Genomic DNA, 20,982 nt, shown 5'->3' on the forward strand with positions numbered 1-20,982 from the left:
TTTCATAAATTGAGAAATTAAATTTTTATCCAATTATGTGTTAGTTCTGCAGACCTCAGAATCTATTGTTCTGGTTTTCTTTTTTATGATTTTATCCTTAATGCAGTGCATGCACAGATCGGGCGTAAGGGGTAACTAATGCGACGTGTCTTTGATTGTAGCGATGTTTGAATTTTGTTTCTAGAATTTTTGTGTCTGAATGTTTTAACCATTCAGCATTGAGCTCTAAACATACCTGCAGAGTGATCAGTAGTGGGAAGAAGTAGAGGCGACAGCGGTCCGAGGGAAATAGAAAATAAGCAGTGAACCTACCTATTATCCCTCTCACTCTGTACTATCTGTGCTATGTATGTGTGTGTGCGCAGGTAACTTCACTCACATGCATTGTACATCCATAGCCTGTTGTAAGACAGAGATAAGTTCACCGTTATCTTCCCTCTTTCTCGGACCGGCCGCCATTGCTCTGTTCACTCTGCAAGTATATTTAGGGCTCAAACCAGCTTTCTATTGCAAACGTATTTTCCCAGCGGGGTCATGGAATGATACATTTGCTTGAACCACCTGGCCCATATGTTCGCTTGGTTTATTCATTACTTAGAACCCCCGGAACGGACTTTACAGTCCCTATATTTTGTGGCCTGCCATGTCCTTTTCAATTGAATTCAATCTTTTTCTATTATTCAGGTTTTCCAACATTTTATACAGGAATATGGTGAATTCGAGTGTTCACTCACTATCAGTGATCAGACAAACACTACATCGTGAACTCAAAAAAGAGGCCTATTTTTCATGATTTGTTTTTAAGCACTAATGTACAGCTTTTAATGTTTTTTTTTGATAATTGTTTATTATTCCATGCTGTACAGAATTGTATTTTTCATATTTCCAAAATTTAATTATAAATGTTTGAATTTAAGTCACAAAGTGTGTGCCTCTGTGAAAACACAGGCACTCTGTGGAAGTCCTCCTGATCCTTAAACCTTAAAGTGATCCTAAAAAGGGAGAAATGGTATAATTACGTGCTATACGAATGTGAACATTAAGTGGACTACAATTGAGAATTCTAAGCTAGTCGTTACAAAATGGTAGCCATGTCATGAAAAAATTCCTTTTTCTGGCCTATTTTTTTCGGTCTTTCTTTGTGATTTGAACAAAAAGTATTTTTAATATCTGGATGATCGTTGACCATTTTGTGGAGACAAGTCTCCTATACATTGTGTTAAAATTTCAAAGCGACATCGTTTTAATAGTTTTCCCTCAATCGTTTCCGCAGTCTTCTCACAAAGAGACAAGCATTGTGACTTAAATCCATACATTTGCAATTATATTTTGGAAATACGAAAAATACATTTCTATACCCCAAGGAATAATAAATATTTAACCAAAATGATATAAATGTTCCTGAAAAAAATTCACGAACATAGACCTATTGTTCGACCGGCAAAGTAGAATGGACCCTCAAAGTGATGATTGGATAAGGTTTAGTATAGTTTGAATTAGAGATTCCTTCGTTACGAATTATTTTGTGGCCCTGAAAAGGGCCATTTATTGTTGAGGTGGTAGTTAAGCTTTCTTCTCGGTTTTCTTTGGCAGCAAAACTGCTTGGATGTTTGGTAGAACACCACCTTGAGCGATGGTTACACCAGACAGCAGTTTATTCAATTCCTCGTCATTACGGATGGCGAGTTGCAGATGACGGGGAATAATTCTGGTCTTCTTGTTGTCTCTGGCTGCGTTACCAGCCAACTCCAGAACTTCAGCAGCTAAATATTCCATAACTGCAGCGAGATACACTGGTGCTCCTGCACCAACGCGTTCTGCATAGTTTCCTTTGCGAAGAAGTCTATGGATACGTCCAACAGGGAATTGAAGACCTGCTCTGTTAGAACGAGACTTGGACTTTCCCTTCGCTTTTCCACCTTTGCCACGTCCAGACATTTTCCAAGAAATCGGTTCACAAACTACAAGTGTACTCGACGAAAGTCTGGAAGAATTTGAGTTTTCGTATAAAGCGACCGCTTTATATATGAAACCTGGCTGCCTGCACGCGACCAATGGCGTGCTAGTCACACCTAACCGAGACTTAACACCGGCCAATGACGCAGGGAGTCGCACGCCATTGGCGCGCTCTACTGGTAGGTTCCGTAACATATAAGGCGACTCCATTGTGTGAAAAACCATTAGGTCTTGATTTCTCACCGAGGTGAAACGTACTTCGAGTCTAGCAAGTGTTTGTGAAAATGCCACCAAAAGCGAGCGGAAAAGCTGTGAAGAAGGCTGGTAAGGCCCAGAAGAACATCAGCAAGACCGACAAGAAGAAGAAGAGGAGGAGGAAGGAGAGTTATGCCATCTACATCTACAAAGTGTTGAAGCAAGTCCACCCCGATACTGGAATATCCAGCAAGGCGATGAGCATCATGAACAGCTTCGTCAACGATGTGTTTGAGCGGATTGCTGCCGAAGCCTCTCGTTTGGCTCACTACAACAAGAGATCGACCATCACATCTCGGGAGATCCAAACAGCCGTGAGACTTTTGTTGCCTGGTGAATTAGCCAAGCACGCAGTCTCTGAAGGCACCAAAGCTGTTACCAAATACACCAGCTCGAAATAAATCCAACGGAATGTCATTTTATACGGCCCTTTTCAGGGCCAACAATTTTATCAAAACGTAGTCAATCTTGTTCAACTAACATGAAAAGCAAAAGAATGAGAAAGAACGAAATCTGTAGTTCATGCCTGTTAAAAGTTCGCGGGCAAGTATCAAGGGATGACTTGGGTTATTTTTATTCGATGCGCCTCAAATAATTTTATTATTCGACGGAAGTTCATTTTACGCTTCGAATGGTTTTCTCAGTTTCATTCGTATTTTTATTCGAAAGTTATTAGAAGATCGAATAACTTTGGGCGAGCCTCGAGAGCCTTTGATCGAAGCCGCCGGCTTCTCGACCCGAGCGACATTGCGATATCGTTCACCCGTATAACCGATTATACAGTTGCGGAATTTCTTTATTTTTCGTCGCATCAATATGAAAATGACACTAATGGATTCCTTGCATTCTCCCGATTAAATTGACAAAAAGGAAATTTCAAATCAGACTACTTTTAACGAAACAGGCTTTCAATTCTGCGAATTAATTTTATGCCTAATATCGTTAATTATAGTTCAAATTATGTCAGGTTTGGTATCATTTTCACCGGGAAACCCTAAAAAATCCGTTAGTAATAATTTCATATTGATACGACGAAAAATAAAGAAATTCCGTATCTGTATAATCGATGACACATGGCCGAGCAACTCCGCGCTGCAGTTTATATGGGTGAACGATACAACGTCGCTCGGGTCGAGAAGCCGGCGCCTTCGATCAAAGGCTCTCGAGGCTCGCCCAAAGTTATTCGAACTTCGAATAAAAATACGAATGAAACTGAGAAAACTATTCGAAGCTTGAACGAAATGAAAGCTTTTATAGGACATTTGATCATGGCAGGTGTAATGCGAGCATCTCATCTTCATTATTTGGATTTGTGGGCTGTTGACGGAACAGTCTTAAGATTAAGGGGGTGTATTCCGATTCACGCATTATGCACATAGACTGCAGAGAAAACCGTTCCCCGTTTCATATGCATGCATTGGTGGCGTTGGTGGCACTTAGGATTCTCTAGAATTCTCCCACTTCTAGCGCATGAAGCATGCAGTTCACGCGCGCATGCGTATTTGGCTCTTTACGTACGCTTTAAAAAACACACCAAATTATGTGGTCCCCTCCTCGAAGTGACAGAAAATATAACCTACATACATGCTACATGACAATAAATGTTTATTGGATATTTCGTTCTTTTACGTTACATTTGTGAACTTTTTATATTTTTTTATTAATTTAACAGTTTTTCCACTTCTTTTATAAAGAAAAATCATGACCGGAATTACCCCACGTTAATTCCGTAATTCCAGTCAAATGGACATTTTTGTGTTATTGCTTCCAACTTTATTACAACGTAAATTTATGTTTTCTCGGTCATACTAATAGAAACTAGACACTTCAAACTATCAATGCATATAAAAAAAAACTAGCAAATGTGTAAGTTGAGTAAGACAAATACGCATGCGCACAAAATGTGCATTAGCTGCCCATGGTTTGATTTTCTGTAGTTGCTGCACGCATCATGAGCTAGAAGTTGGAGGATTCTAGGGAATTCTACGAATCAGGTTATGCCATCTTTGCACTCATTGCATTAAACGCAACCAACGCAACGGACCCAATTTCGAAGCGAACGGCACATCTAGAAAGTTTTAGGCAGAGTCGAAACGGAAGATGAGAATGGAAACAAATACGTGGCGCGCATTGTTATTTCTTAAAGGCTTTTACATCTAAGTTTTTCGAACGTGTTCTTATAATGCTAATGTTACAGCTATACACTAATCCAGAAGACGTACGAAAGCCTGCGATTGTATTCAATAGCCTTTAAAACCTTCAATTTACCCCGGGCGCGGATAATAAATAACTTCATTTTTCCTTTACACATCTGCTTACCAATTTTCGCTGGGTAAGCAGCAGTTCGTTCTGGAAAACTCATAAAATATGGTCTTTGCTTTCAATAATTGCCGCTGTTCAAGAAGAATAGAAAAACTCAGGTTGAGAAAATCCAGGAACCAATAAAGCCATCAAATTTCGTTAGGAGTCGGTCCCCGATTCTTAGGACGAAGTAACCGATGTAGTTAGAAAGCGTGCTTCGACCACCCTCCAAAAGTCTCGAATTAAATTTAACGTAATCCATCCAACTGCATAGCTAATTGTAAGTAAGTTTGAACATTCCCGCGCAACCGCACGAGCATCAAACGCATCGAAAACCGTTCCGGTTCGTTACTGCGGTTCACGCGCTGTTGGAAACGGAACGCTTTGAATGCGCGCAGCGACTGCGCTGCGGCTATGTGCAGTATGCGTGAATCGGAACACACCCAAAGTGTGAGGAAAGGTATGTACCGCCAATCACGCAGCACGATAAACAAAAAGCAGCTGCGTTCAGGCCGTTAGTAACATAACCTAGCTAGTGTCAATCAATTCAATCATAACTTGCCATGTGTCAAATAAGGTAAGTTGTTAACATTTTGAAATGTCACGAGTTTTTACACCATATAGGACACTGAATTATTTTCTCAATGAACGAGGTAAGTCGCCAAAATTTTTTAATATTTTTTTTTATATAGAGCTGATAGAAATGAAGGAGACGCACAGACTTGGAAGTTGTCTGAAGAAGGTTCGACAGAGAAACATCTTCTTTCGCACAAGTTTCTGGAAATTTGTACCATGCATGTACAAAATAATATATTGTAACAAATTGCATTTAAATTGTCAGATATTTTTATACCAGCAAACTATTTTTAATTTAGGGTTTTGTGTAAAGCTTATAGAAATGAAAGGGATGCACAGGCTTGGATAGAAATTAAGGGGACGCACAGGCTTGGATAAAAATGAAGGGGACGCACAGGCTTGGATAGAAATGAAGGGAACGTACAGGCTTGGATAAAAACGAAGGGGACGTACAGGCTTGGATAGAAATGAAGGGGACGTACAGGCTTGGATAGAAATGAAGGGGACGTACAGGCTTGGATAAAAATGAAGGGGACGCACAGGCTTGGATAGAAATGAAGGGAATGTACAGGCTTGGATAAAAACGAAGGGGACGTACAAGCTTGGATAGAAATGAAGGAAACGTACAGGCATGGATAAAAATGAAGGGGACGTACAAGCTTGGATAGAAATGAAGGAAACGTACAGGCATGGATAAAAATGAAGGGGACGTACAGGCTTGGAGGTTGTCCGGAGAAGGTTACATAGACAGAGAAGCATCTTGTTTCACACCAGCTTCTGGAAATTTGTCAAATAAGGTAAATCGACAAAATTTGTCAAAAGACATAGCATTAAGAATTATGAAAATTATGACGGATTACTTGCAATATAGAGCAAGTCAAATTAGTCTGCCTTGATGCTTTTCAATTCAATCTTTTGTGAAAAATATTCGTAATACTTCTCCAGTAGAATCCACAATAGTTCCCACGCTATTCATTAATTTTATTAGTTTCCCATTAATAATATTTCAATTCATTAATAAGCATACTAAATTAATTTTATTCCAACACCAATAAATTGTAAATGTGGCTTTCATTCATATATTTTCAGATAATCGAAGCAGAAGATGATGCAGTGTCATCTACGTCAGACTATGTACGCACAAATTTGCAGGTATGGTTTTGCATACGCAATTATTCATTCAATTATTATCTTGACATATGAGTACGTTTCATAATTTATAAATAATTAGTAAATGTGTCCTACTTCAGTTAACGATGCAGACGAAGAAAATTATTTCAACAGCTGAAATAGAAAGTAACCCTGCTGCGCAAGAAATTGAAATTAGCATATTTTCATGTGTATGTACAAAATAATTAAATAATTTATTTTATAAAATTTAATATTCTTTTTTTATAAATAATATATATATAACGATATAATATATTTATATCTTAATATAAATAACGCCTGAGAAATGCATCAAAATAGACACTGTGTATACCCATCGGCAGTAATAAATAATAGGATAAAGAATACTACGGTCATTATATTCAAATACAGATATAATATGCATACATTATTTTTCTTTTGTTCAAAGCTTATACTCAATTTATAACATTAATATTAGCGACCCTGGAATATTGGTTCTACTAAGGTCGTGTTCAGATATATTAGCCGGTGAGTTTGTTTTCGCGAGCAGCAATCGAGGAGAAATCAGCCACCACTACCTGATAATTTAATCGTGGATTGGCAGTTGAAGTTGTTGGGCCCCCGAAGGGTATGCTGGGGTACGCTGCTCGGCTCCGCCTGAACGAAGGCGTGTAGCTGTTGTTTATTCTTAGCGTAATAGTTGTGTGCGTTACGAAAATATGCGTAGCCCAATACGAGATGAAGCTATAGAGAAAGAATCAATGTTCTGACCAATAAAGCTCCTGAATCTTTTCGGAGCTAACGCACACCTATTCTAATGTATGTATTTCTACGCTAAGAACTCGGTTTGGCCTACACGTCAGGAGCTTGGCGTTATCCCCACCACTTCTGACTCGCTCTTGTTCTGCGAAGGCGAGAGCGAGATGGAACGAGAGCAAGAAAGAAACGACAAAGTGGTGGGGATGCTTCGCTGCGTGTTACGTACCTCACGGGCACCGAATCCCCACCGCGCGACGAGCAGGCCTAGCCCGAGAGAGAGAGAGTGAGAACGTAGAGAAAAGGAGCACCGAGGCAGGCAAGCGGTGTGGTGGGAGAATACCCCTCACGAAACTCACCGGCCAATATATCTGAACACGACCTTAGTAGTAGCATCGAAAGATTTATAATTTAATCGTTAAAAAGATGAATCACATGTACTGTAAATTTATACAGAGCTTGCCGGATTATAATTACAGTTTGAAGCATATGTGCAGTTATAAAATACATACATTATTATTTAAAATCTAACACAACTAAAAATCTCGTTCTGACATTCAATTAAGTTAAATTATTTTAAAACGCAGGGATTTAAGCAAAAATTGTTCAAACTTTAACACATTGAAAATCTTAAAATTGAAGAAGGTAAAAAGTGATGCTTTTGCAAGATTATTATTGCTTCTAATTCAAAGTTCTTGGCCTTTCTTCTTCCTTTCTTAGTCACTATTGTGGTATTACGTTACCCTTTGGAAAAAGAAAAAACCATTTGACAGTAAAAAGAAAGCTAAATAACATTGTGTTTATTGGACATAAGTTCTTTTAAAGTTTAACTTAGATATGTTATGATTTATGATACAATCCCATATTCGAAACTGTGTCAAATGGAAGCAGATTTAAGACTTATTAACAGTCTTGTATCGTTTGTATCTCTATAAAAAAAGTCCAAAAAGTAAAAAAAAATACGCCAACTGTATGAAATCAAATAAAGCACAAAAAATAGAAGATAATAATTACAAAATAAAAAAAAAGATATGAAATCAAAATAAGCTACAAGTACAGAAAGATGCTTTCAGTCAAATGGCGTGGCCAGGCAAGATCAAGGTGTCGATAAATAAGAATTATTTAAAAACGCAAAATAATGGAAGTGTACTTATATTGTCAGAGTTTTAAATTGTCAAATTATCTGAAATCCGGCTAGAAAGAAGGTATGGGTATTGATGATCTGAGAATACCTTTCCTCGCCACGTCGAGTATTTGACTGAAAACACATTTATGTACTTACAGCTCATTTTGATTTCACATCTTTTTTTATTTTGTAATTATTATTTTCTATTTTTTTGTGATTTATTTGATTTCATGTACTTGGCATAATTGTTTTACTTTTTTTAAGTTATTTATGGGGATTTGATATGACGTAGTAAACCCACCACTGCGGGAGGCCGTTGGTTAGTGAGAGGCTGGGAGGCTGATACGGTAGGTTGGGTTAGATATATAGAAGCCAGACTCGCGGTGTTGCCATTTTGCCTTCAGCACGGCTAGAGTCGGCTGTGTATAGGGTATCATATTATATCATCTATGAAGTTGATAGCTTATAGGGTATCTTGTTCATGTTTTGAACTTCTATAGTCTGATTTTTGAGAGTTGAGATCTGAGGCGAGTCCCTCGGACGGAGCGTGGTTAAGGAGAAACCAATGGTACGCTACGCCGCACGTAATCAGTAGTCAGCCCGCCTCAGGTCTCAACTCTTGAAAATCAGACTATAACAGATCTAACGGTTTCTAGATATCAAGAGAATATTAATTCCTTGTCCCGCTTGACCGTACCAAATTTGACCCTCAGGAGGTCAAATAGTTGAAAAAAGTTCATATAAACTCACGTCCGCAAATAATTTATTAAGGGATTATGTGATAACAAAGATTCGTTATATCGTAAGTGAAGTTATACAATGCTTCTGCGTTGTATGGGTCTGTAGAGTTGTTGATTAATCAACAATTGAAGAAATTTTTATATCGATATGAACTTTTTTCAATTATATCATTTATTTGACCTCTTGAATATACTGTATTAATTTGGCGTCGGGTCACCCTGTATCTAAGTTTTCACCGCTGTTATAACTTTCATTCCTACCGCTTGAAATGCTGCACTCTTATTTCATGCTTAACCGTTAACGTTGGATGTGACATGGAAATTGTAATGGGCACGGCTGTCTTTAGTAACAGGCCGAAATATAGTGGACTTGGCAACGCTGTCATCAGTCTTATTTGAATTTTTATGAAGCCTTTCGCGTGTCTGGTCGAACCACAGCACGGCCATCTCTGCTACCGACCGGAACATCGTCATCGGACTGATGGTTCAGTTGTTCGAAATACGTTACAACATCGTAGGTTCCGGCCTGTACTAGAGATGGCCATGCAATGGGGCTCATGAGTCGCAAAACCGCGGAACACAAAATAACATTGGGTCGGGCCTATACCTGGTCTGTGACAACACTACATTGTGTCGGCAAGGTAGGGAACGACATTAAAATGATAAAGAATTATTTTCTGAATCACCGAAAATCCTTCTCGCAAATATTATTTCTATGCAAGATTAAACTATTTATAAAATTTTAGCCCAATCGGAGCACGGACGTTTTCAAAAGTTTAACCCAGATTGCTACAATAAACTTTGAAAGCTTGCAAGTTCTGAGGACCTTAAGCGACTTCATGTCAAAGAGCAAAAAATTTGTAATCGCGATGTCCAATCGATTTTAATTGTTGTTCTTTATTAAAGAAAGTGGAAGGATGATCATATTGAGGACTGTTTGTGAAAACCTAGATAGTTGTTTCGTTTTAAAAAGTTTGTGGCCCTGAAAAGGGCCAATGTTATTGTAATCGTCAAATGATTATTTCTTCGCCGAAGCCTTTGCAGCTTTGGGTGATTTGGCGGTCTTCGGCTTTGGTGTTTTTGTCTTGGCTGCTGGCGCCTTCGTAGCCTTCTTCGTCTTCGACAAATTTTTTGTCTGTGCTACGGCCTTCTGTTTTGCGGCCTCTTCCGCTTTCTTTGCAGCAACAGTTTTCGCTTTCTTCGGCGGGGCTGATTTCTTGGGTTGCACCACGGCTGGTTTCTTAACAGCTGCCTGTTTCTTCGACACTGCGGCCTTTTTCGGGGTCGCCTCTTTTTTCTCAGCTGGCTTCTTTTCCGTCGTGGTCTTCCTCATTTCTCGTCTCGACTTACTCTTGGTCTCTGGACCCTTCGAGGGGGCGCCAGAGAGCTTGAACGAGCCGGAAGCGCCCTTTCCCTTCGTCTGCATAACTGCGCCGGAAATCACGGCGGATTTCAAATATCTCTTGATAAATGGAGCCAGCTTTTCGCCGTCCACCTTGTACGTAGATGCTATGTACTTCTTGATGGCCTGCAACGACGATCCCTTGCGGTCCTTCAGCTCTTTGATAGCAGAGTTCACCATCTCGGATGTTGGTGGATGCGAGGACTTTGGCCGCTGCGTCTTTGCCGCCTTTGATTTGACAGCTTTCTTCGATGGAGTCGCATTCGTCGACTGATTTTCCGCCGCTGCTGCGTTCCCGGAGCTACTCTTATCCTCCATTCTTAAAAATTATACGACAATCGTATAAAAAAAAAGAGAATGTCAGATATATTTTATAATAAACCGTTCACAGAGTCCGCTTCGATCTATCAGAATTAAACGACGCTCGCTACTTAGACTCTCATACTTGCTGCGGCAGCGCGGACCACGGAGGAAACCCCCACCAATGTTTCCGATATCACGTTGCCGAGAATCAGAGACTTCCTGGTGCATCCTACCAATTTAAACCAAGATTCGTCATTTTAAAAGCATTTATCATGTGCCTAAATGATTAACTATTGTCGGCAGTGTTTCATACTGTCGTCGTATCCCGCCTGCTGCCTCAGTTTCAACCATTTCATCTTGGCGAACTCACGCAGACGCGTGGTCGTTCTCTAGGACAGGGTAGACCGACGCGGAAAATTGGTTAAAAAGCAGGAAAATGTTTAAACAGGCATGGCTTATTTTCTGGAATCGGATGCCCTAATGTTAGAGCTATTAATTGATATGCGAGAATCCGTGACAGGTAACGGATGTTAGCGGAAATTCGAAGAGTTCTGCACGGTGGGAAATACAAAGATCGAGAAGGCGGAACAGGAATGGACGACGTGATATTCGCTTGAACAAAATGTTTATTGAAATTGATGAAATTATTGTAGATTGGAAATATGAACAACACTTGGAACCTTGATCTATTCGAAAAATTACTCGCTTGCAAATGGGAAATACAGCTCCTTTGCGAGGTGATTCCTTGGAAACTACGCCGTTGCGTTGCAACCGATGTTTCTTCTCCAAAAATAAAAGTTTATGCAGAAATGTGCTGGTGATTATGAAAGTAGTGTAAGTAAAAAAAAAAACCCAAAATTGAAATTTCTCTTATCTTCTGTTGTATTGATTTATATTTCCATATTATAAAAGATTTGTTGCAAAATAGCCGTCAAGTTAGCAATTACATGGTAGTGGTACTCTCATTATAAGCCGCGACAGTTTCACGTTCATTTCGATAGTAGTGTAAATCATTTGTTCTCTGTAAGTAATTTGTGAAATAGGAAGTAATTACATATTTTTGTATTATTTATTATCCTTAGTTGGGGGCAAGGAAAGAAAAAAGAAAGACAACGAGAAATATACTTAATTATACTGAAAACAGGAGAAGAATTAGAAGTAGTGGTAAAGCATGCCAAAAATAGTGAAGTTGTTAGTGGCAAAGTATTGGAAAATAAAATTTGTTTTTGTTGGACAAAATATTTGAATTTATTAAGTTATGAAGATCGAAAAAACTACGTTTCATCACTTTTGAAATTTGGAAGACATTCAGAGGTTTAAAAAATACATTTTCGTACAAGATACTCATAAAATTTTACGATGATAAATAAGTTTGGCATTAGAAGAGCATATATGCTGTGAAACAGTTTGTTCAATAATGGAAAAATATTTTTTATTACGCCAGAACGCAACAGTCTAAATATCTCGAAACAAATAATACACGACTTACACCAGTTTCATAATCAGCGGCACAAATGTGCATTATGCAATTTGAATTTGAAACGAAATAATGTTAGTTTTATTGAACGGCTCGATTACTATTCATTAAATTACGAAATACGATGGTATAACACGATATATGAAGAATAACTTGCCATAGTCGACGACACAATAAGTCTACTGTAAATTAGAATAAGTTTTGAAATATTACAAATCGTATTTCAAGTAAAGCAAAGTGTCATGTCATAAGGAATACTGGATATTCAGAATAATAATAGAATTAATGGCCTTTTATGGAAGACATGACTCACACTTTTTAAGACGAGATTCTTTATCAACCGCTTAAAATATGAATGGAGTGAAATGGTAATCTAAACATACCTTCCAGTTTTTACTAATAATAAATTAGTAACCATGCAGATTATGTTTTTAACTTTAATGCTCTTAGAAGTGTTGAATAGTGTACGAACAAGGATAATGCACAAAAGTTTAAACTACAGTACTCTAAAAATATACAGCGGCAGAATCCTTGCTAAAAAAAATTATGTTCATGGTTTTAATAGGAAAATGGATATGTGCTTTACTCTACATTGCTTGTCGAATGCATCGAATCATTGTTCTGTAAGTATAGGTACGACTATTCTACTTCCACTCTAAGTCTCAGTGCTACCATGTTAAGAACTATAAAGCATGTGTCTTTCGCGTACCTATGTAAAAGTTCAATCAACAATTGAGGGGTCTGATGCAATAAGGAGACTAGCGCTCGAAAATGGGAACACTACTTGTTTAAACGCTAAGAAAGATTGGAAAACTAAATGTTGTTAAACTGAATTTTAAAAAATATAGTGTTGTAAAGCTCATCACGACACACATTTTTTCTATTTACAGTTTGCTTATCCAATCATTACTATTGGAGCTAAAAATTATAAACAAACAAATTTTCATCGTCCAAAATCATTATTTCTTTAAACATAAATTGCGATAACTTGAGTAAATATTAACGGATCGTTATGAAACTTAAAACATAACTTCAGAAAACTCTAGCGAAGCCGTAAAATGTATGCCCATAACCCTTAGGTTAACGAATGTAATAATATTTAATTAAAAAGTAATATTGGACATAACCAATGTTTTTCAACGTTCGCCGTTAAAAAGTATCGAGGCAATTTTGAGGTATATATAACTTGCAGCGACAAAGTTTTTCCCTAATATACAAGGAAGATTTTCACCAATTTTCACACTGATTAATAAATAGTTGTAGAAAATATGACGATATATATAAATCCCGCGCAGCACCAACAGTCAACGCGAGTGCTAAAACTGCTAAGTACGTAGCGCATTATACGCAACTGTTGGTGGCGCGCGATATTTATATATATCGTCATATCTTCTACAATTATTTATTAATCAGTGTGAAAATTGGTGAAAATCTTCCTTGTATATTAAGGAAAAACTGGCCGCTGCAAGTTATATGTACCTCAAAATTGCCTCGATACTTTTTAAGGGCGAACGTTGAAAAGCATTGGTTATGTCCAGTATTACTTTTTAATTAAATATTATTACATTCGTTAACCTAAGGGTTATGGGCATACATTTTACGGCTTCGCTAGAGTTTTCTGAAGTTATGTTTTAAGTTTCATAACGATCCGTTAATATTTACTCAAGTTATCGCAATTTATGTTTAAAGAAATAATGATTTTGGACGATGAAAAATTTTTTGTTTATAATTTTTAGCTCCAATAGTAATGATTGGATAAGCAAACTGTAAATAGAAAAAATGTGTGTCGCGACGAGCTTTACAACGCTATATTTTTTAAAATTCAGTTTAACAACATTTAGTTTTCCAATCTTTCTTAGCGTTTAAACAAGTAGTGTTCCCATTTTCGAGCGCTAGTCCCCTTATTGCACCAGACCCTTCAATTAGTGGATATTTCAAACTTATTTCTGGGAATTTCGGAATGGGAGTTACTACGTGCTGTATTCAGCAAGAGTAGTATGGGTCCGTTTTATTACGACAATGCTCAACTATAATAAAAAGGCGAGGTGTCCTAATATTCATTGAATGCTATGCTCTTTGGGAAATTTTGTTATTGGTTATGGTAGGAGTAATTTTCTGCCTCCGTAGCCATTGAAACACACTGCTCTAAAATATCTGGGTTTTCAGTAAAGCTGCTACTTTTATGAGCTATAGTGGGATAGTGGGATATATAGTGGGATTGTCCAGGTACATTTTTATAGTTCAAACCAATGTTAACCTCGTCTGAGTATTTGGTGGCCCTGAGAAGGGCCGATTTTTGCTGCGTCGTGGTATATGATGGGACAATTAACCGCCAAAACCGTACAAGGTTCTGCCTTGTCGCTTCAAAGCGTACACGACATCCATGGCAGTCACAGTCTTCCTCTTGGCATGTTCAGTGTAGGTTACAGCATCGCGGATAACGTTTTCAAGGAAAACCTTCAACACGCCTCTGGTTTCTTCGTAGATCAATCCAGAAATACGTTTCACACCACCACGACGAGCGAGACGACGAATGGCTGGCTTTGTAATACCTTGGATGTTATCACGAAGAACCTTTCTATGACGCTTCGCTCCTCCCTTTCCCAAACCTTTTCCACCCTTTCCACGGCCAGTCATATTGATCGATAAAAGTGCTCAGGTTCACGGTTACTTGTGAAGTGTGCTGCTGCAGCCGGAAAGCGGAGTTATTATATAGTACTGGGAAGGCTGAACTCCCACCATCATTTACGATCCAATCAGACAGCACCAAGGGGAACATCCCCTCCACTTGTGTGCCGGCCAATCAGGTTGTGGTTAGGTCTGGGTTGAAAGTGCATATAAGCGACGCAGTTTTTGGCTTCGAGCAAATTCGATTCCGATTGTGAAACGAAAGCGTTTTATCGTATCATCGCCAATGGCTCGTACCAAGCAAACTGCTCGCAAATCAACTGGTGGAAAAGCTCCACGAAAACAACTGGCGACAAAGGCAGCACGTAAAAGTGCTCCTGCGACTGGTGGAGTGAAGAAACCTCATCGCTACAGGCCTGGAACTGTTGCCCTTCGAGAAATCAGACGTTACCAGAAGAGCACTGAACTTCTGATCCGGAAACTTCCGTTCCAACGTCTGGTTCGAGAAATTGCTCAGGACTTCAAGACGGATCTTCGTTTCCAAAGCTCCGCTGTCATGGCTCTGCAGGAAGCTAGTGAAGCTTACCTTGTTGGATTATTCGAAGATACCAACTTATGCGCAATTCACGCTAAGCGAGTTACCATCATGCCTAAAGACATCCAACTGGCACGTCGCATTCGTGGAGAGAGAGCTTAAATTTTCTCTACTCTAACAGCAATCGGCCCTTTTCAGGGCCAAAAATATTTCCTAATGTAGTAACCTGAGGTTTCAACAACATTATCATTTTGAGAAATCAAAGCCTGAATGACGTCATGCCGTCTTAGGAATTTAAAGTACACGCCCCTATGGCATGGATTCATTCCCATGGAAAGTACTTTTATAGCTTCACAGGCCATTCGAGGGGTCGGAATTTTAGCGTCTCTAAGCCAAATACATGTTTTACTCGTAACCCTAGTACCTAGCATTTCTTGTTGGCACTTTGATGGCCAACTAATTCCCAACTTGGGGATACTGTGGGCCAACCAGAAATGCTACTGGGGAAACCGGCTAATCCAACCTTATCTGAAACTTATTTCATTAATATCTCATCACGCCTGCAATATTTTCTAAATTTGAAGGCATTTTTCTTATATAAACCGCACACAAACTTTTGAATAAGACCAAATTCAATTAAAATTGATGCACGTATGACAGAGATATCGTAATACCATGTCGTGTATCATACGGAATGGTAAGATTTTTCTTCAAACAATTTTTTCGTCGACTTTCGTCGACATACTACCTACGTATACGCGTTACACGCAGCCTTCAGCCAGTAGAAACTAATCATGTTTCGTTCGTCGACTCTCGGGATCATTCGGCAGGGATCGCCGTCCCTCATTGTACATAAATACCATAAAAAAAACTTTTAAAAAAAGTTTAAAAAATTACGCCAAGTACATGAAATCAAATAAATCACAAAAAATAGAAGATAATAATAATTACAAAATAAAAAAAAATATGTGAAATCAAAATGAGCTGCAAGTACATAAAAGTGCTTTCAGTCAAATACTTGGCCTGGCGAGGCAAGGTCAAGGTATCGATGAATAATAATTATTTAAAAACGCAAAATTAACAAATTCTCTGAAAGCCGGCTAGAAGGTCGGAAGAAGAATTCTTTCTACCAAACGGAGTCGAACCATGAATGCAACAGGAGGGTTCTTCACAGGTAAAAAATTTTTAACGGACCCTAATCCAGTTGTGTCGCCCCAATCCTTGAATGAAGTTATTTCAGCTATATACTATTGCATGTACAGTCGACCATAAAAGTATTTGAACACTCTTTAAAACAGAATAACTTTAAAATTGATCCAAAAGACTTGAGTGCCTTTGAAAAGTTAAAAAGATTAGTTTACTAGTTTACTTACTTTAATCATAAAAATTTAAAAATCCTATTTGTAGATTTAAGTAAGCTGTATACATGCTAAAAATTTCAGCGGAATCGGTTAACGTAGGTATGAGCTACAAACAGTTAAAAGTGGTAGAAGTCCCAGTTTTCGGCCTATAACTGTAATAAACCTAAAGATTCTTACATATTTCGATGCCTGTCGCTTGTTTCTGCATCAACCGATTTGGATTAAATTTTCAGCATGTATATATAGAACTTACTTAAAACTACATGTTTTAAATTTTCATTACAGCCTGAGATTACAAAGTTGAAAAAGCAATCTTCACTATTTTTTTTTGCTATTTCGACTAATAGCAATATTATTTCAAAACGATGAAACACAAAACCTAGCAAACTAACCCTTCTAGCTTCTCAAAGAAACTCAAGTCGTTTGGACCAATTTTAAAAAAATTAATCTCTTTTTAAGGGTGTCCGAATACTTTTGTGGTCCACTGCATCTATTAATGGAACCCAAAATTTACTGATACTGTATCTGCATATTTGCTCCTTTGTCTAAGTAAATATACGGGCTGTACAAATTGGTAAGGAAAAACTAAATATGGATCATGTCCGTGAAGAAACAAAATCTAAATTAGGATTCCGTGTGCCTTCGAATTATGCTATGTCGATTAACATTAAGCAGTGTAGAACATGTCTCAGAGAACCAGTTTTCTATTGCAAACGTATTTTCCCAGCGGGGTCATGGAATGATACATCTGCTCGAACCACCGGGCCCATATGTTCGCTCGGTTTATTCAGTACTTCGAACCCTCGGAACGGACTTTACAGGCCCTTTATTTTGTGGCCTGTTATAACTGGTGGTGGAGATTTATCGATGGTCCTCACTATCGAAAACTATCAATAGCTTAGTTTTCCTATCGATAGTAGAGGTGATACCGCGAATTCTAAAATTTTAATTATTGCAAGCGATGATTTTCATTTGTTTCGTACTACCTACTGTTAGTCTTTTGTCATTACGAAGACAGTTTATAGCCATCTTTGCCTGCACGTGCATTTTACGAATTGTTAATTAATTTTGTGATTTGTTGCTTGTATGTTGAATACTTTCTGTATAATTTATTACCTTTGTTAAATATAATATAGTATTGTATTCTACTTTCTTCTTTTACAATGGAAAAATTTCTAAATATAAAACCAAAAGAAACTGGTAAGTGCATATTAACAAGTTATATTTTATTTTTATACATATTATTAATATTTTGTAGAGAAAGATAGCTCAGAAAATATTACATTAAAGAAGCGAAAACAAGATGTACATGTACATGAAAGTGAAGACAGTGACTTTAATGAATTGAATATTGATGCTGTAGCTATAATTAAAAAAAGAAGCAAAATCTCTTACATCTGGAAGTATTTTACAAGATCAAATGATCACAAAATAGCAAAATGTAACGTTTGTTGCAAAGAATATAAGACTAGTGGTAATATTAGCAATTTAGCAGATCACATTAGAAAATTTCATCCAAATATAGAAAAAGATTCTGAATCAGAATCATCAACAAATAATGAAACAATATCAAAATCCAGTATAATGTCCATAAATTCTTTTTTTAAAAAATCTTTAGAATATGAAAAGAATTCAGAAAGAAAAAATGAATTAGATAAAATGTTAGCTTTGATCATCGCAACTGACTTCCAGCCTTTCAACATCGTATAATGGTTTTAGAAAATTTGTAAAACTTTTGGATCCCAAATATAAAATACCAAGTAAATTTACGATTAGGGAACATATAATGAAAGATATTTATACAGAGACTCAACAAAAAATAAAAGAAATATTAAACGAGACTAAATATGTTGCGTTAACTATAGATATTTGGACAGCGAGCAATAATGACTCATATTTGACAATCACACGTCATTTTATAAACACAAATTTTTAATTAAAAAAAGTTTTACGTGAAAATCATACTGTAGAAAATATTGCAGAATTAATGCAAGAAATTTGCATAGAATAGGGAATAGAAAATAGAATTTCTTGCATCGTCACAGACAATGCAGCTAACATGATTAAGGCATGTGATATTTTCAAAAAGAGACACTTACCTTGTTACGCACATACTTTGAATTTAATAATGCAGGATATCCTTCACCTGGAGTGCATAAAAAATACTTACAAAATGCAAGGAAATTGTTCGCTTTTTAAAAGCAGCACTGCTGGAACAGAGATGCTTAAGAAAGAACAACGAGCAACAAAAACTTAAGAATATAAACTAATTCAAGAAGTACCAACAAGATGGAATAGTTCATATTACATGGTCAAAAGGATTTTAGAAATAGTTTATGCTCTGAATCAAGCACTAATTAAATTACGTAATGCTCCTGCACTGCTAACAGTGGATGAAACAATTGTTTTAGGCGACTTAAAAAACATTTGGTCTCCTTTTGAAGAAGCAACAAAGAAGATTTCTGGTTCAAACTATGTAACGATTTCTATGATTATGCCCCTGAGTTACGGAATATATAACTACCTAAACAGTATAACTAAAGATTTGAATACCAATGAAGGAAAAGTAGTTTGTGCAAAAGTAACAGAGTCTGTAATACAGTCTTCCTTTACGAGTTAAGATCTGTAACAAGAATTGCAACAATTCCTGAACCAAGATTTAAAAAAGAACTTTCAGAAATTCAAAAAACTCTAAGGAAGCCTCGTTTTTGTTGGAACAATAAATGAATAATATTTTAAGAGAAACAATAGCAACACAACTACAAAGTACAGAACATCACCATTAACATCACCATCACAAAAATCTATATTTTCATTTTTGGAACAAAGAATTGGAGAAATGAATAAAAATATAATAACAGATGTTATAATTTTGAAAAGACAATTTTTAGAAAAAGAAAATGCCTCATAGAAATCTGATCTTTTAGCTTTTTGGGAGGTAACTTAAATTTATTGGTTATAAATTGTAATTTCCTGTTAATTATCTGTATCCTTTTTAGGGAATTGGTGAAGATATGAATGTCTTAAAACAGCTAGCATTTAAATATTTATGCATCCCTGGCTCTTCCACAGTAAGTGAAAGAACTTTTAGTGCAGCAGGTTAAATCATAACTGACCGCAGATCAAGATTAAAACATAAAAATGTGGATACATTAATTTTTCTTAATAGGGGTGAATGGCTATCAAATTCATAGTAATGAAATAAAAGTTTATTATTTTAGATAAATAACAACCTTTGTTATTTCTAACACAGAATTAAAGAAATTGATAAAACAATTCTATCTTATTAATATAAATATATATATATATACGAAATCTTAACAGGTTAAGTTACTTCAATCGATACAAGTTTTAGACAACTGATTGTCGGTCAACTAGTAAATAGTAAATAAATTTAGCATAAAAATTAATGGTCATAATAAGATGTAAATTTCCTTCTACAATTTTATATTGAGCATATCTATCTATATATAAAACTATTGATATCTATCGATAACTATCGATGGCTGGTGACCCAACAATCGAAAACTATCGATGGTGCCAAATATCGATAAATCTCCATCACTAGTCATAACCTTTTCAATTGAATTCAATCTTCTTCTATTATTCAGGTTTTCCAACATTTTATACACGAATGTGGTGAATTCGAGTGTTCACTTACTATCAGTGATGAGACAAACACTACATCGTGAACTCATTTAAGGGTGCATTCTACTTTGTCGAACAAAAAAGAGGCCTATTTTTCATGATTTGTTTTTAAGCACTAATGTACAGCTTTTAATGTTTTTGTTTTTTTTATAATTGTTTATTATTCCTTGCTGTACAGAATTGTATTTTTCATATTTCCAAAATTTAATTATAAATGTTTGAATTTAAGTCACAAACTTTGTGCCTCTGTGAAAACACAGGCACTCTGTGGAAGTCCTCCTGATCCTTAAACCTTAAAGTGATCCTAAAAAGAGAGAAATGGTATAATTACGTTCTATAGGGATGTGAACATTAAGTGGACTACAATTGAGAATTCTAAGCTAGTCGTTACAAAATGGTAGCCATGTCATGAAAAAATTCCTTTTTGTGGCCTATTTTTCGGTCTTTCTTTGTGATTTGAACAAAAAGTATTTTTAATATCTGGATGATCGTTGACCACTTTGTGGAGACAAGTCTTCTGTACATTGTGTTAAAATACCAAAGCGATATCTTTTTAATAGTTTCCCCTCAATCGCTTCCGCAGTCTTCTCACAAAGGAACAAGCATTGTGACTTAAATCCACACATTGGTAATTATATTTTGGAAATACGAAAAATACATTTCTATACCCCAAGGAATAATAAATATTTAACTAAAATAATTCATGAACATAGGCCTCTTGTTCGACCGGTAAAGTAGAATGGACCCTCAAAGTGATGATTGGATAAGGTTTAGTATAGTTTGAATT

The 20,982-nt window shown here is 36.8% G+C and overlaps 5 protein-coding genes and 1 long non-coding RNA gene across 6 annotated transcripts; 3 read left to right on the forward strand and 3 right to left on the reverse strand.

Annotated features, from left to right (window-relative positions):
- Positions 1–1,518: 1,518 nt before the first annotated feature.
- Positions 1,519–1,990, reverse strand: LOC143369492 (histone H2A-like). The gene has a single exon (XM_076813523.1). The coding sequence runs from the start codon at positions 1,936–1,938 to the stop codon at positions 1,564–1,566; it is 375 nt and encodes a 124-aa protein (XP_076669638.1). The 5' UTR covers positions 1,939–1,990; the 3' UTR covers positions 1,519–1,563.
- Positions 1,991–2,187: 197 nt separating this feature from the next.
- Positions 2,188–2,649, forward strand: LOC143369397 (histone H2B). The gene has a single exon (XM_076813273.1). It carries the CDS (start codon positions 2,241–2,243, stop codon positions 2,610–2,612), a length of 372 nt encoding a protein of 123 aa, XP_076669388.1. The 5' UTR covers positions 2,188–2,240; the 3' UTR covers positions 2,613–2,649.
- Positions 2,650–4,095: 1,446 nt separating this feature from the next.
- Positions 4,096–6,470, forward strand: LOC143369401 (uncharacterized). Its single transcript, XR_013085388.1, has 3 exons — positions 4,096–5,885; positions 6,178–6,240; positions 6,339–6,470. It is a non-coding gene; the product is annotated as an uncharacterized LOC143369401 (long non-coding RNA).
- Positions 6,471–9,821: 3,351 nt separating this feature from the next.
- On the reverse strand, positions 9,822–10,671 carry LOC143368973 (uncharacterized). The gene has a single exon (XM_076812258.1). The coding sequence runs from the start codon at positions 10,559–10,561 to the stop codon at positions 9,860–9,862; it is 702 nt and encodes a 233-aa protein (XP_076668373.1). The 5' UTR covers positions 10,562–10,671; the 3' UTR covers positions 9,822–9,859.
- A 3,629-nt stretch (positions 10,672–14,300) lies between these two features.
- Positions 14,301–14,720, reverse strand: LOC143368974 (histone H4). Its single transcript, XM_076812260.1, has one exon. It carries the CDS (start codon positions 14,658–14,660, stop codon positions 14,349–14,351), a length of 312 nt encoding a protein of 103 aa, XP_076668375.1. The 5' UTR covers positions 14,661–14,720; the 3' UTR covers positions 14,301–14,348.
- A 207-nt stretch (positions 14,721–14,927) lies between these two features.
- Positions 14,928–15,385, forward strand: LOC143369481 (histone H3). The gene has a single exon (XM_076813500.1). The coding sequence runs from the start codon at positions 14,938–14,940 to the stop codon at positions 15,346–15,348; it is 411 nt and encodes a 136-aa protein (XP_076669615.1). The 5' UTR covers positions 14,928–14,937; the 3' UTR covers positions 15,349–15,385.
- The last annotated feature ends 5,597 nt before the right edge of the window (positions 15,386–20,982 follow it).

This window comes from Andrena cerasifolii, chromosome 5 (assembly GCF_050908995.1).
Source record: "Andrena cerasifolii isolate SP2316 chromosome 5, iyAndCera1_principal, whole genome shotgun sequence".
NCBI classification, from domain to species: domain Eukaryota; kingdom Metazoa; phylum Arthropoda; class Insecta; order Hymenoptera; family Andrenidae; genus Andrena; species Andrena cerasifolii.